This window comes from Rhamphochromis longiceps, linkage group LG23 (assembly GCF_057381845.1).
Source record: "Rhamphochromis longiceps isolate RC_006_pf linkage group LG23, R_longiceps_female_GT1.1, whole genome shotgun sequence".
Lineage (NCBI taxonomy): Eukaryota > Metazoa > Chordata > Actinopteri > Cichliformes > Cichlidae > Rhamphochromis > Rhamphochromis longiceps.
This window is the reverse complement of record NC_140578.1, coordinates 42,608,569-42,620,596: the sequence shown is the minus strand read 5'-3', so window position 1 is coordinate 42,620,596 and position 12,028 is coordinate 42,608,569. Positions and strand designations below refer to the sequence as shown.

At 38.4% G+C, this 12,028-nt stretch overlaps 1 protein-coding gene across 1 annotated transcript; it reads right to left on the bottom strand.

Moving 5' to 3' along the window:
* Window positions 1-302: 302 nt before the first annotated feature.
* LOC146642702 (uncharacterized) lies at window positions 303-9,735 on the bottom strand. Its single transcript, XM_085397892.1, has 8 exons — window positions 9,631-9,735; window positions 6,218-6,502; window positions 5,909-5,988; window positions 5,411-5,588; window positions 5,226-5,282; window positions 5,022-5,099; window positions 2,287-2,543; window positions 303-2,126 (listed from the first exon to the last, which is right to left on the bottom strand). The coding sequence occupies exons 1-8, from the start codon at window positions 9,707-9,709 to the stop codon at window positions 2,037-2,039; spliced, it is 1,104 nt and encodes a 367-aa protein (XP_085254018.1). The 5' UTR covers window positions 9,710-9,735; the 3' UTR covers window positions 303-2,036.
* Between the last annotated feature and the right edge of the window lie 2,293 nt (window positions 9,736-12,028).

Sequence of the window (12,028 nt, the reverse complement as noted above, 5' to 3'; positions counted from 1 at the left end):
CACACACACACACACACACACACACACACACACACACACACACACACACACACACACACACACACACACACTAAGCCTGCATGTAGAAAGCCACAAACACATTTTCAGCAAAAAGACAGGATATATGAATCACACACAACAACCGTCTGCTTGCATCGCTCTGTGCACTCAGAAAAGTGCAGAGGTGAAAATGACGCAGTTTGAAACATTCACTCCCAAACTTATACTGCAAATCATAACGACACCATTTATTTAAAAAGACCACTGTGCACAGTTTATACTGACACATACACAAATACATACAAATACAAACGCACATGTCAATCCAAACAATGCGGATAGTTAACTTTCTAGTAAAATTTAGTTAACTACAGCAGACAGCAGTCATAAGAAGGTGAGCAAAATTACAAAATAAAAAACGTAAATGACAAATCCTTAGCTTTTTGCAACATGTACACCAAAGGCTGTTCGCACAATGAAATAATCTGCAGTGACATTCTTTTTGTAGTTTGTCCAGAAAGAAGGAGCCTTCTAGATTGAAAATTGAATACTATGTTGTGTGAAAAGGTTTCTGCAGTGGCAGTGAAGCCACTCTTACATAATGTATACGTGATGGTAAAATTCACAATGTGCAAGTTTTCTTGTAGTATGCAAAACATTTTTGAGGTTTAAAAAATGTTAAAGTTTGATATTATATAGTTTGATATTTTATAGTTTGATATTTTAAAGGCACTTCTGCACTGCGGAGCCAATGCAGAGGTGCTTTGAGCCTGCAGTTTTACCTAATTGCCAACAGGGGGCGACTCTTTTGATTTAAAAAAGAAGTTTGGTTCTACAGCGATGTAAAAGAAAACGACCCTTTCTCTCCCTTGTCCTCAGAAGAAACTTTTTTTCTGATAAAACGTATCACAAGACACATGACCATAACATGATGCTTAGTTTGTAAAACATGGACCCCATTTGATTCAAACAGGGTGATAAAGCAGGGTATGCTTTAGGGCGTGGCTCTCGGTTTCTCAGTATGATCCACACCTTGCACATGATGCCTGGTTCCAAAAAGCTACACTCAAAAAATCCCATTCAAGCCCAAAACGATTAAGATACTTCAATTTTTGTGAGTTTTTGAGACCGCCATCATCAGTTTCTTTTTTATACAAAAATGCCAAATGTAATATGCAAACTGATATATATTGTTTTGCAGTTACCACTGTAGTTTGAAAAAAATGAGAATTTTCTGGCAATTATTTCATCGTTCAGGCTTTACTGGGCTGTGAGGGCCAAGAATATTTGTTTTGAGTATATAGTCTTTAGAAACTTTAGAAACCAGTTGGTTACATCATCTTTTATATGCAGTCTGACAGATTTTGCTTAACCTGCTTAACCTGGCAAAACATTTGTAGAAAGCCTCAAATGTTAAGAGGCAAAAAAAACCCTACCATTCTCAAATGAGCCACTTTATTTGAATCTAAGCTATTCTAAGCCAAGCTAAACTGAGCTAACCAGCTGCTGGTCTCAGCTCTGTATTCAACATACAAATGCCAACAGCAGTGAAGCTAAAAAACGGTAAACGTGAAAATAAGAGTATTTCCCAAAATGTAAAACTGTTTCTAGGATGTAAATATGGAATAAGTAGCAAAGAGTGACAACTACTAGCAATATTCTATATAATGTTGCATTAAACAGAAATGTCAATGTGTACACTTTGACAATTTCTTTGTATTTAACATATAATTTACTCAAGTATAATGAAAAATTAAGAAAATAAAAAAAATTATAGTCTGATTGTTCATTTAAAACATCTCACATCTTTCAGAAGTCTGTTTCCTCATGTAGACTCACTTTCTGATCTAAGAGGATCTGAAATCTACGCAATATTTGTTATATACATGCAAATATTACAATATCTATATATATAATTCTTTGGCAGGTCAAGTTTCAGCATCACATTATCAGATAGATTTATAGTTTGAGACAAGCTTTTAAAAAGATGAAGAAAAAGATTAAAAATTATTTCCATATACTAAGCTCAAGTTTTTTCATTCTTTTGGTGCTTTTGGAGTTTTCTTCCTGGGCTGAGGAAGAGGAGGAGGCTGCTCTTCGCCGCCGTTACCACCTGGAGCGGAAACCTGAAGGAGAGTGAAAAAAGGTGTATCAGACCTAAATTATGTATTTCCACATGACTCACTGTTACTGTTTTCAATTTTCATTCTAAGCAGTCAGAATAATAGCAAAAATAAATCATTTTTGGTCTAAAAAACTTCTGTGTCATCTGCTTCTGTGTCCTACCTGCGTAGCCCGTCTGGGGCTGGGCTGAGGTTGGCCGTTGGCGGGCTCAGGCGCTCTGGGACGCTGCTGGGTGCGTGGCTGTTTAGAGCGATGTTGTCGGGGGCCGGTGTTGCCTGCCGGCTGCTGCTGATGGTGGTGGGGGTGATGATGCTGATCAGAATTATTTTGATTTGGATGTTGATGATGCTGATGATGATGCTGATGATGATGATGTTGTTGTTCCTGATTGCCCCACTGCAAGCGAAGCTCCCTCTCATCTGTTAAAGCAAATATAGGTGACAGGTCAGACCTGCAGAATCATAAGGAGGTGATGTCCATGATGGACGTTAGGTTAGACCAGCGGTCCCCAACCTTTTTTGCGCCACGGACCGGTTGATGCCTGACAATATTTTCACGGACCGGCCTTTAAGGTGTCGTGGAAAAATACAACAAAATAAAACTATTACTGGTACTGGAAAAAAAAGTTATTCATAACACACGTGAAAAGACCCAGGAAAACCGAGTTAATGATAAAAACGATAACAAAATAATGCTGAAAACCGATAAAAACCCTGAAAACCATACATTTCACACCTGAGCCTCAACTCTCGCGGCCCGGTACCAAACGACTCACGGACCGGTACCGGTCCGAGGCCCGGGGGTTGGGGACCGCTGGGTTAGACAACATCCTCTCCTCCCCAACCTGCTCGATGGACTTCAGCGGACAGTCCAGGACAGAGCTGGCACTCATGACCAGTTTGTTAAGTTTTTCTCTGTTCCTCTCTGCCACCACTCCTGCAGACCACTGCATAGAAAATAGCAGATGCCACCACAGTGTCATAAAATGTCCTAAGGAGAGTCCTGTTCACCCCAAAATATCTCAGCCGCCGTAGCAGGTGGAGACAACTTAGACCTTTTTTTTAGAGTGCATTTGTGTTTGTGGACTAGTCCAGTTTGTTATTGAGGTGAACACCCAGGTATTTGTACTCCTCCACCGTTTCAATGTCCAAACCCTAATCTATGAGGACAGCTGTTGGTCCACTCCCACTCCCTGCATCTTCTCCCTTAGCACTGAGGGTTTGATTGTGTTGAAGGCACTGGAGAAATCAAAACACATGACTCTCACAGTGCACCTGGCGCTCTCCAGATGAGAGAAGGCCCGATGCAACAGGTAGGTGACAGCATCATCCACCCTAATGTTCGGCTGGTAGCCAAATTTCAGCGGATCTATATCTCTCCCGACTAGTGGGCGAAGGTGAAGTATGATCCTCTCCATGGTCTTGCAACAGGTCTGAAGCATCATCAGTCAGGAAGAGCCACCAATAACCTCTGAATCCCAGAACTTCCAGGTGTATTTAGTGTCAGTTGATTTAATGCTAATGTCTTGGAAGGCATTAGCATTAATGTTCCATTATTGGATCATCTTGTTTAAAGACCCAGCCCATAAGAGCTGGTTTAGAGTCTGACAGATGGAGCACATTGTAAATGAAAGAGTGGAAAGTCAGCCACCACAGAAAACCATGGCAATAACAGGATGTATTATATGAGTGTTTCTCTAGAACGACATGTCACAAACTGAATGCATCGCTGTATTCAGTTTGTGACATGATAAGTGGCACAAAGTGTTTTGGAACAGCAACAAAAAAAGAGAACTGAGAGTTTTAACTATATATTTACTCACTTCTGAATAGCTCAACAGATAGTGAGCTCTGTGAGACACATGTCACATAAAAACCTGACTCAAACTCCACCTAGTGTTATAAAAAAGAATATGCTTTCTGACGATGCACAGACTTAACCAGCTTAAGCTGCAGGTGACTCTTGTTTGGAGTCAGAATTTATTGGATTGGATGATTGAAGTCTGAAGAAACAAGACATATTTGCAATTTATTCAGTTGTTCATTTAACAAACACTGGCCTCATTAGCCTCAGTAGCATGTAGAAGAAGCATACAGAGCCACAACAGCCTGGCACCTGCTCCTCATACTGGTCACCAGCTCGCTCATACACTGCTGTGGCATTCTATCCTATTCCTCAACCAAATGTGGATGTGTTAGTCACCTGAGCACAGGACTAGAGGCAAGCCATTTCATCCTCTCCCCTCCCAAACACTGGAGTTATTCTCTGATAAACTGCGCTCTGTGCGGGTGAGCACTGTCATCTTGGAGGAAAGAGTCTGGTCCCAGACAGCAGAAACAAAAGATTGCCACTACTGAAGAATCGTATCTCAATATCTCTCTGCACTGAAGCTGAGGCCGTCACACAACAGTCACTGAGGCAGTCACACAACATCACGGAAACTGTTACCCTATTGGTGCAGCAATCAGCGTACCATTCTCTGTGTCTTCTCCACACCTTAACCCTGCGATTCAAGTGCTGTCGGAAAACTTTCAACTCACATACATAATGTCCCTGCACATGTTTAGGCTCTACTGCACATATGCTCAGACACCATGGCCTTTGTAGCAGTGTCCACAGGTGCTGACAGTCAAGTGCCTGAGTACCGGCATCAGCACTTGTAGCAGCAAAAAGACAAAAGGTCAAAACAAGTCAGTAGCAGAACAAGCTGTTTGGCACAGACATGGAAGATTTGGCAAGTTATGTAAATGAATAAGTAAATGAAAAAAATTGGAGATTTGTTTGGCCCAGTAAAAATATAAGTCATTTAAATGTAAATAATATATGAATAATATATATTATGTATTATGATATTTTGTGAGCACAGCAGCTTATATTTTAAATAAGCACATTCTTACCCTTTAGTCGCAAACGCCTCTTCCGTTTGGTCTTGATGCAACAAATGATGACAATTAGGATCAGCACCAGAACAATACCTGATGGTGAGTAATAACAGCAAATTGCATTAGATGTAAGAGTGAAAAAACAGAAGCTTTCTTATGCATTTTCACACCATAGCCCCAAATATGATGTCAAGATTTTAAGCAGAAGACAAACCTTACCTGCTCCACCACCCACAAAAACCCAGATGCTAATTCCAAATAGTGTGTCAGGAAAAGCTTTAAAATAAAAGGAGAAGAAAAGTATCTTGTTAACATATGAGCTCAATAAAATGACCACTTCAGTTCACGAACATGGAAAAAGGCACATTTGAACATTTGTACCCTTGATAACACATAATACGTACAGGACTTGCAGTCTTGTTGAACAGGCTGACTGATCTCAGAGCTGACGCGGTTAGAAACATTGCAAAAGAAACGAGCATTCAGCACGTCTTTGACTGGTCTTGTCAGGTCCTTGCCAGTCTCTTTTTCTGCCGTCTTTTTATCAACCATAAACCATTTGATCTCAAAATTTTTTTCACTCTGTAGACAAACAGACAATTAGTTAGTGGATTAGCGGAAAGTTCAGATTTTAAGTCTAACAAGTCCAACCTCACCAAAATGAGAAATATAATAATCTTTTCATACATTTTCAGTAATTTCCAAGCCTATATAATTAAATAATACATACATAGAAACACAACTTCCTGAAACAACATCTCTGAGTAAATGCTTGTAGACAGCACACTTCAAATCATGCTTGGTTTCAGTGGAGGAGAAATGAAGCTTATGCCCACATATTCTTCAACAACTTAATTATCAGTCAGTTATTTGTAGAGTACAACAATAAACAATGTCCTCACCTTACCAACATTGCAAGTAAAAGTGACTTTTGTCTTATCAGGTGTACATGTCCTCGTCACTGTGGGCTTCTGCACAGGATCTGAGTACAGAAAATGTGATTATATCAACATTATATAAACTACTACTTTTCTACAATAACAAGTACTGTTGATTGATAAAACTGAACAGTGACTTTATAATAAAACCAAAGACTTTACTCTTAATTATAGTATCTGACTAAAACAGCTTCTGATGGATCAGCACACTTGCTTGTTGTGATATAAGTAGTACAAACACAATGAATATGCGTATAATGTGTTGTTACTTACCTAATACACACAAATGCACACTTGGTAAATCCCCCGCATTTATTCCCTCTGTGTAAACCTCTGGTTTGTATCGTCCTGACTTGTCTTTGGTGAGTTGTGTCAGCTTTAGTGATCCAGTTGAATCAACATCATCATTTTTCCCTGTGGTCACCTGTTTCTTTCTGCGATAAAAGATTACTCTTGTGTCCTTGAGCCATTTCAGGTTATCTGATTCCTTCAACTCATATTTTAGGGGCACAGTAAAGCTTGATCCAGTTGCAGCGTACACACAATCATCCTGAGAGCCTTTGAAACAGAAAGGAAAGTGAAGAAAGACAAAAAAATAGATGAAAAAAATTAACTAGTCATGTTACAAAAGCTCTGAAGAATTATATATCAGAGCTGAGGTAAATTATGATTCTGTTAACATAAGGGCAAGTTTATGATTTTACTAGTTTTAAACTAGCAAAAGTCAAAAATTCATTGCATCTACAGATCTATCAAAACTAGTTGTCATGACATCATGACTGTGACTAATTGAAGTATTAAGCATTAACAGTGTGGTTAGTAGTTCATTTCGAACTAACACCATTTCCTGTGCATTTGTCAGGCACTACGATGGACCGCTCTTAAATTTAATGATGGGTTTTGATCAAGTTTCAATAGTTTTTTTCCACCACTCTCTCAACCAGTTTACAGCAAAGACTTGTGTACTGTTAATGCTCAATTCCCCTGGAACTTGAATGTAGTTGCTTCTCTGCAAACATGTCTACAATGCCTTGCTTGAGTTGGTACAGAGCTTGTTAACACATTTTCTGACTTCCTGTATGTCCCAGTTTTTCTGAGTGACTTCTTTTTGTGAGACTCTACTCATGAACGTACAAAATCAGTCAAATGTCATTCAGATACAATGTGTAAGTTGACAAGTCACCAGAATACAGCTGGTATTTCAGTATAAAGTTAGCAGTTGTATTTTAGTCACATAATGTCAGTAAGAAGTTGCGTATTGTTGGTTTCGACTGATTGAGCTGACAAACGTCTGTAACATTATATTCTGTGGGCGTCCTGCACACATCACTTTACTCCATCACTGAGGCTGGATGATGGTTACATTTCATCCTGTTGTCTCTCTTCAGCCCACAGTGTGCAGCGATGGCATCCTCATCTAAACATGCGCTAAAGGTGAAAGGTTTGCCATCAATATATTTTATTTGTAAATGTTTAAAGAGGTGACTGGAATCTATCAGAGATCACGAGGTGCTGAGCAGACAAAATACACGAATATGTAAAAACAGTTCTCAGTAAAATAGATTTTGCAATCAGTGAACAACTTTGACACAGTTTCAATTTCTGTGAAGGGAACCACAGGAAATGAGTGGTTATATAAGTCATGTTCTCATGAAGCACAACATTAATATTTTCCAGGATGATTATAAAAAATTAGCTTCTAGCCAAACCTCATTTTGAGTCACTAGTCGTGGCTGCGTGAGTCTTTTCTCAGAGGAGGACACAAAGTGGCTCATTAGTAATAACCCTAAACCTTTGTTATTGCAAATGGAAAAAAAAATAATATTTCAGCAGAACCACCGTTTTCTTTAACTTCAAACGAAAGTGTTTTTCTGCTCTAAATCAGAAAACCACAAGTTAGACTCAGCAATGTGAACCTTTGAATACCTTCCACTTCCTGTCAACTACAAGAGCTCATCACCAGAAATGTAGTTTTTTCTTTTATGTGTACTTAAAAAAACATTTAAAAAAGGACATAAGGACTAACAACAGACAGCACTACACTGTATTAAGATCAGACATAGCTGTTAACATGCTGAAATCATCAAAACCTCTCACAGTGAACCAAGAAGAAGTGAAATGATGTAACTCATGACATATGAATCCTGCAGAAGAGCAGAGGAGCAACAGCTTCCACCTACGAGAATACATGTTAACTGAAATAAACTGTGATATAAAGCATTGGATTCAAATTTGACAATGAACTGCAATCACAAGCATTTTTATGGCAGTAACATGAGTAGAATGAGTCACTTGGTCTCTAAAGAAGCTGTTTCCTCTACAAAAATTCACAGAATTGTTCCGTATTGACGGGTGAAGTCGCTTTTGCAGTTCATAACCCCGTTTCAAACTGTCATGCTGACAAACAATAGAGGAATGTGTGAAGGCTGCATATACCAGACACCAACGCCATCATTACGCCTCAGCAGAAGGTGACATTTAAAAACCAGCAACGATAAGATGCACAGTGTGTTCAACAGAAATGACTTTTTTTGTAATTCGCCTCCTGTTGAGCATTTATCAGATCTATTCACATAAACATGAAATGATTTAAACGTAAACGGCTCAAAGGAAAGAGGGGGAACAGAAGGGAATCTTTATGATTTAATTACATCAGAAACAACTTTCATTAGTTTGTTTTGTGACCATAAATTAAGAATTACAATATTTGATGGACGTAAACTAAATTTTAAAATTCTATGTTTTTAACGTTCTTATAACCCATTAGTTCATATATATTGATATAAAAATTCATAAATGCAATTTCATATAATTCAGTTTATTAAAACATTTTTGAGTGTAATTTTTTTTTGCTCTTTTTATGACTTTAATTCTTCATCCTTTCCATTCCACAGCTCCTTTTCTGCACTGAGCGCTCGCTGCTTCTATGGGTCACCTCTACTTTTGCACCTTTGCATCGCTTCCTGTTCATCCCCATCTCAGACCAAAGTTACCACATCAGCAGCGATGGGTTTCGTCTGCAGAACGTTCTGGACTGTTTCTTTTGTCTAACATTGATGTATTTATGGCCGAGGTTTTCAGTTCACCCCCAAAAATCAAAGACATGCCTCTTTTTTTGAATGTGTATGAAAGCACAACCAAAAAGGAAAGTAAGCTTGAAGCAAATATAGAAAAAGAAAAGCAGAGTCAAGTTTTTAAAAAATAATAATAATGACAATAAAACAAACCCTGCACACCCAAAACCTCAGCAGGAACTAAACCTTCACCCTCGCTCATGTCAGCAGCCCTATCCAACAGTATTACTACAGGTCATTTGTTAGTTCCTCTTTAGTTTTATTGAGTTTTTCCTCAATAAAATAATCATATTTAAAGGACTGGTAAAATATTTTGGATTGTTTAGTTTACTACAAATAAAAAAAGTAGTTTTAATGGTTTTTCTATATTATTTACAGTCACAAAATAGATTTCCACTGAGAGACTCAAACAGAAACACAGAAATATAGACTTTTACTGCATTCTGTGGGTATTTTTAAAGGATAAGTATCTTTGTAGCGCCCATGGCTGAGAGGTTCAATTGAGTATTTCCTTGACAAAAAAAAAAAATGGTATAAATGTAAACCAATAAGTTTGGATTTTAACAATAAAAACCTCAACCTGACAGAATAAACAGATTAATTGAAACATACCTGTGGAGGAAACGAAGCAGCAGCAGAGCAGAAACGCAGCGATGCTGACAGCAGAAGCCATCTTCTTCACTGTTCTCATCACATTCAGCTAAAAAGAACAGCCTCTTTCCATTATCGAGGTTATTTCCTGTCAGAGCGCAGTAACTTCACATATTTTATGTGTGTGTGTGCCACCGTACACGCACGTGTGTGCGCATATATGGTTTTGAAAGGAAGTGATCCAAGAGGCCTCATCTGCTGTCACAGATAAAGAACAAAGCAAGCCAAGCAAATGTCACACTTAGAAGACAGAGTTCATCTTTTTTTAGTTTAGTTCAGCAGTATAAATATATCTGTGATCTCCTATTAGAGATGTTCAAAAGGTAACCAGAAGTTCAAACACCAAACTGCTAAAATCTGGGTAGCAGGTGAAATTGTAAAACTTAAAACAAAAGCAAGTGAGAAATATAAAAGCTCATAAAACCATGAGCGAGTATGTAATATGACAGTTAAAGTTATGTAAGAACACATTATATCTGCATTTGTTTCCAGTTAAACACCTGCAGTTAAAAGGTTGAAACTGTAATCATGTGGAGGCTTAAAGCTCTTAACTCTGAGGGTTTGCCACGGTCAAAGGTCAGACAGCCGCCGTCACTGCACACGTTTCACCTGCAGATACTCCTGCACGTACACGTAAAGGAGAGCTGTGCATTTGTGTTTGCACAAGTCCATGTTGCCTTTGCACCACTGCCCTGTCCCCGGGAAAAGTTCAAGATGCTGAATTGATTAATCTTTGTAGAGGTGAGACACTTTCCCCCTCATAATGTTAAGTCCCTGTTGGATTTTAATAAGACTTTAAAATGTAAATCTTTTTGTTGTCCACTTTTTGGAAGCTAACATCAAATTTGAGGGTTTTTTTAATGAAAGGAAAAAACAACCATCCACCATCATACCAATATATGTTTATTTTTACTCCAGACTGTGGGTAAGGCTTCAAAAATACTTCTTCCTACGTTTCCCATGATGCCATGGAACTCAATGACCGCTTTTGTTTTACCATCTCTGCTATTCCTATAAGAGATGAAGGTAGCAGCTAAAATCTTATTATTATTTATTATTAATCTTATTTGCATGTGCAGTCCCTTTGCAGGTTACATGCAAAAGATCACAAAAGTGCCACGTAAAAAGTAAATCACAAACCCCCTGCACGTCCGTTTAGCTATTCTGTCATAAAAACACAAAATGCTAATGTGTTAAAGAAAGTATAGATTTTAGTAGACTTATGTTCTTAAATATACTGTTCTTCTTAAACACCATGCCCAAGTTCCAGTCTCCCATCACACTAGAACTCTACTGGGTGCGAAGCAACATCTCCGTCTCACTCGGACTTTTACATTTGAAGCTGCTGAGTAAAGAACATATCGCACATGCAGGTATCTATGGGCGAAGATGTGTGCATGAATTTGACAGGAGAGAAAATACATGAGGCTTTATGTGCCAGTTTAAAGATGGTCATTTTGTCATTTCCAGCCTCTTTTTTTTGGACAATTACATTATTAAATCTTTTATGGATTTAAGACACAAAAAAGCTCTTTCAGACCACTAACTGTGTGTAACGTGTGAGTCCTACCTGTAGATGTCTGACTAAAAAAGTAAGTCTAAGAGTGCAACTAAAGCTCACTTCTCACATGTGGTTTGACGCCTCAGTGCAGGTCCTGGTCGTAAATGAAACAGGAGGAAACTCTTTGTATCATTTTCTGTAAAACACTCTGGTCCAGACTAAACTCTTCTGTTGGGTGTCATATCATTCAGCAATGCTAAACTTCTTTTGGTTTTGGTTTTAGTACCTTAATCTTTTTTCTGTCTCTGTTTGCATACAGATACACAAAAATAAAACATTCTGGTTTGTACACATTATGAAGGAAAAGGTTTATAATCTTTTAACTTCACACACATCACACGACCTGTCAAAGCCATCGTTTCCAGTGGTTCGTTCCACTCAAGCTCGTTGAAGCCAACAATGTGTCGAAACAGCTTAGATTGCTTAGATTTCACAGACTTTGGTGTGATGAGGAAAAAGAGAGCTTTCATACAAAAAAGCGGAGACCAAAACTCTTCAAGGATATTTTTATTTTTTCCGTGACGATCAAACTACAGCGGTCAACTGATGACTTCTGGTGTAGCTATTATAGCAAGTGAGTCACTGACACCAAGGAAATGACACCAACATTAGTGCCTGACACCCAGCAGGGACTTATTTTATTTGATCTATCCGCTTGATTATTTACCAAACTAACACACATTCACATAATGTGATTCCAGCATGGTGGGCCACCGACCATAAACACCTACACGAATGGAAATGTCGTTAAAAACCAAAAAAAAAAAACAAAACCCACAAATGAGGAGGTAACAGCAC

Coding starts and splice junctions, on each gene's coding strand:
- LOC146642702 (XM_085397892.1), bottom strand. CDS start 9,709: ATGAGAACAGTGAAGAAGATGGCTTCTGCTGTCAGCATCGCTGCGTTT. Junction 5,989..6,217: donor TGTGCATTTGTGTGTATTAG/GTAAGTAACAAC, acceptor TTCTGTACTCAG/ATCCTGTGCAGAAGCCCACA. Junction 2,544..5,021: donor GAGGCGTTTGCGACTAAAGG/GTAAGAATGTGC, acceptor TTGCTTTAACAG/ATGAGAGGGAGCTTCGCTTG.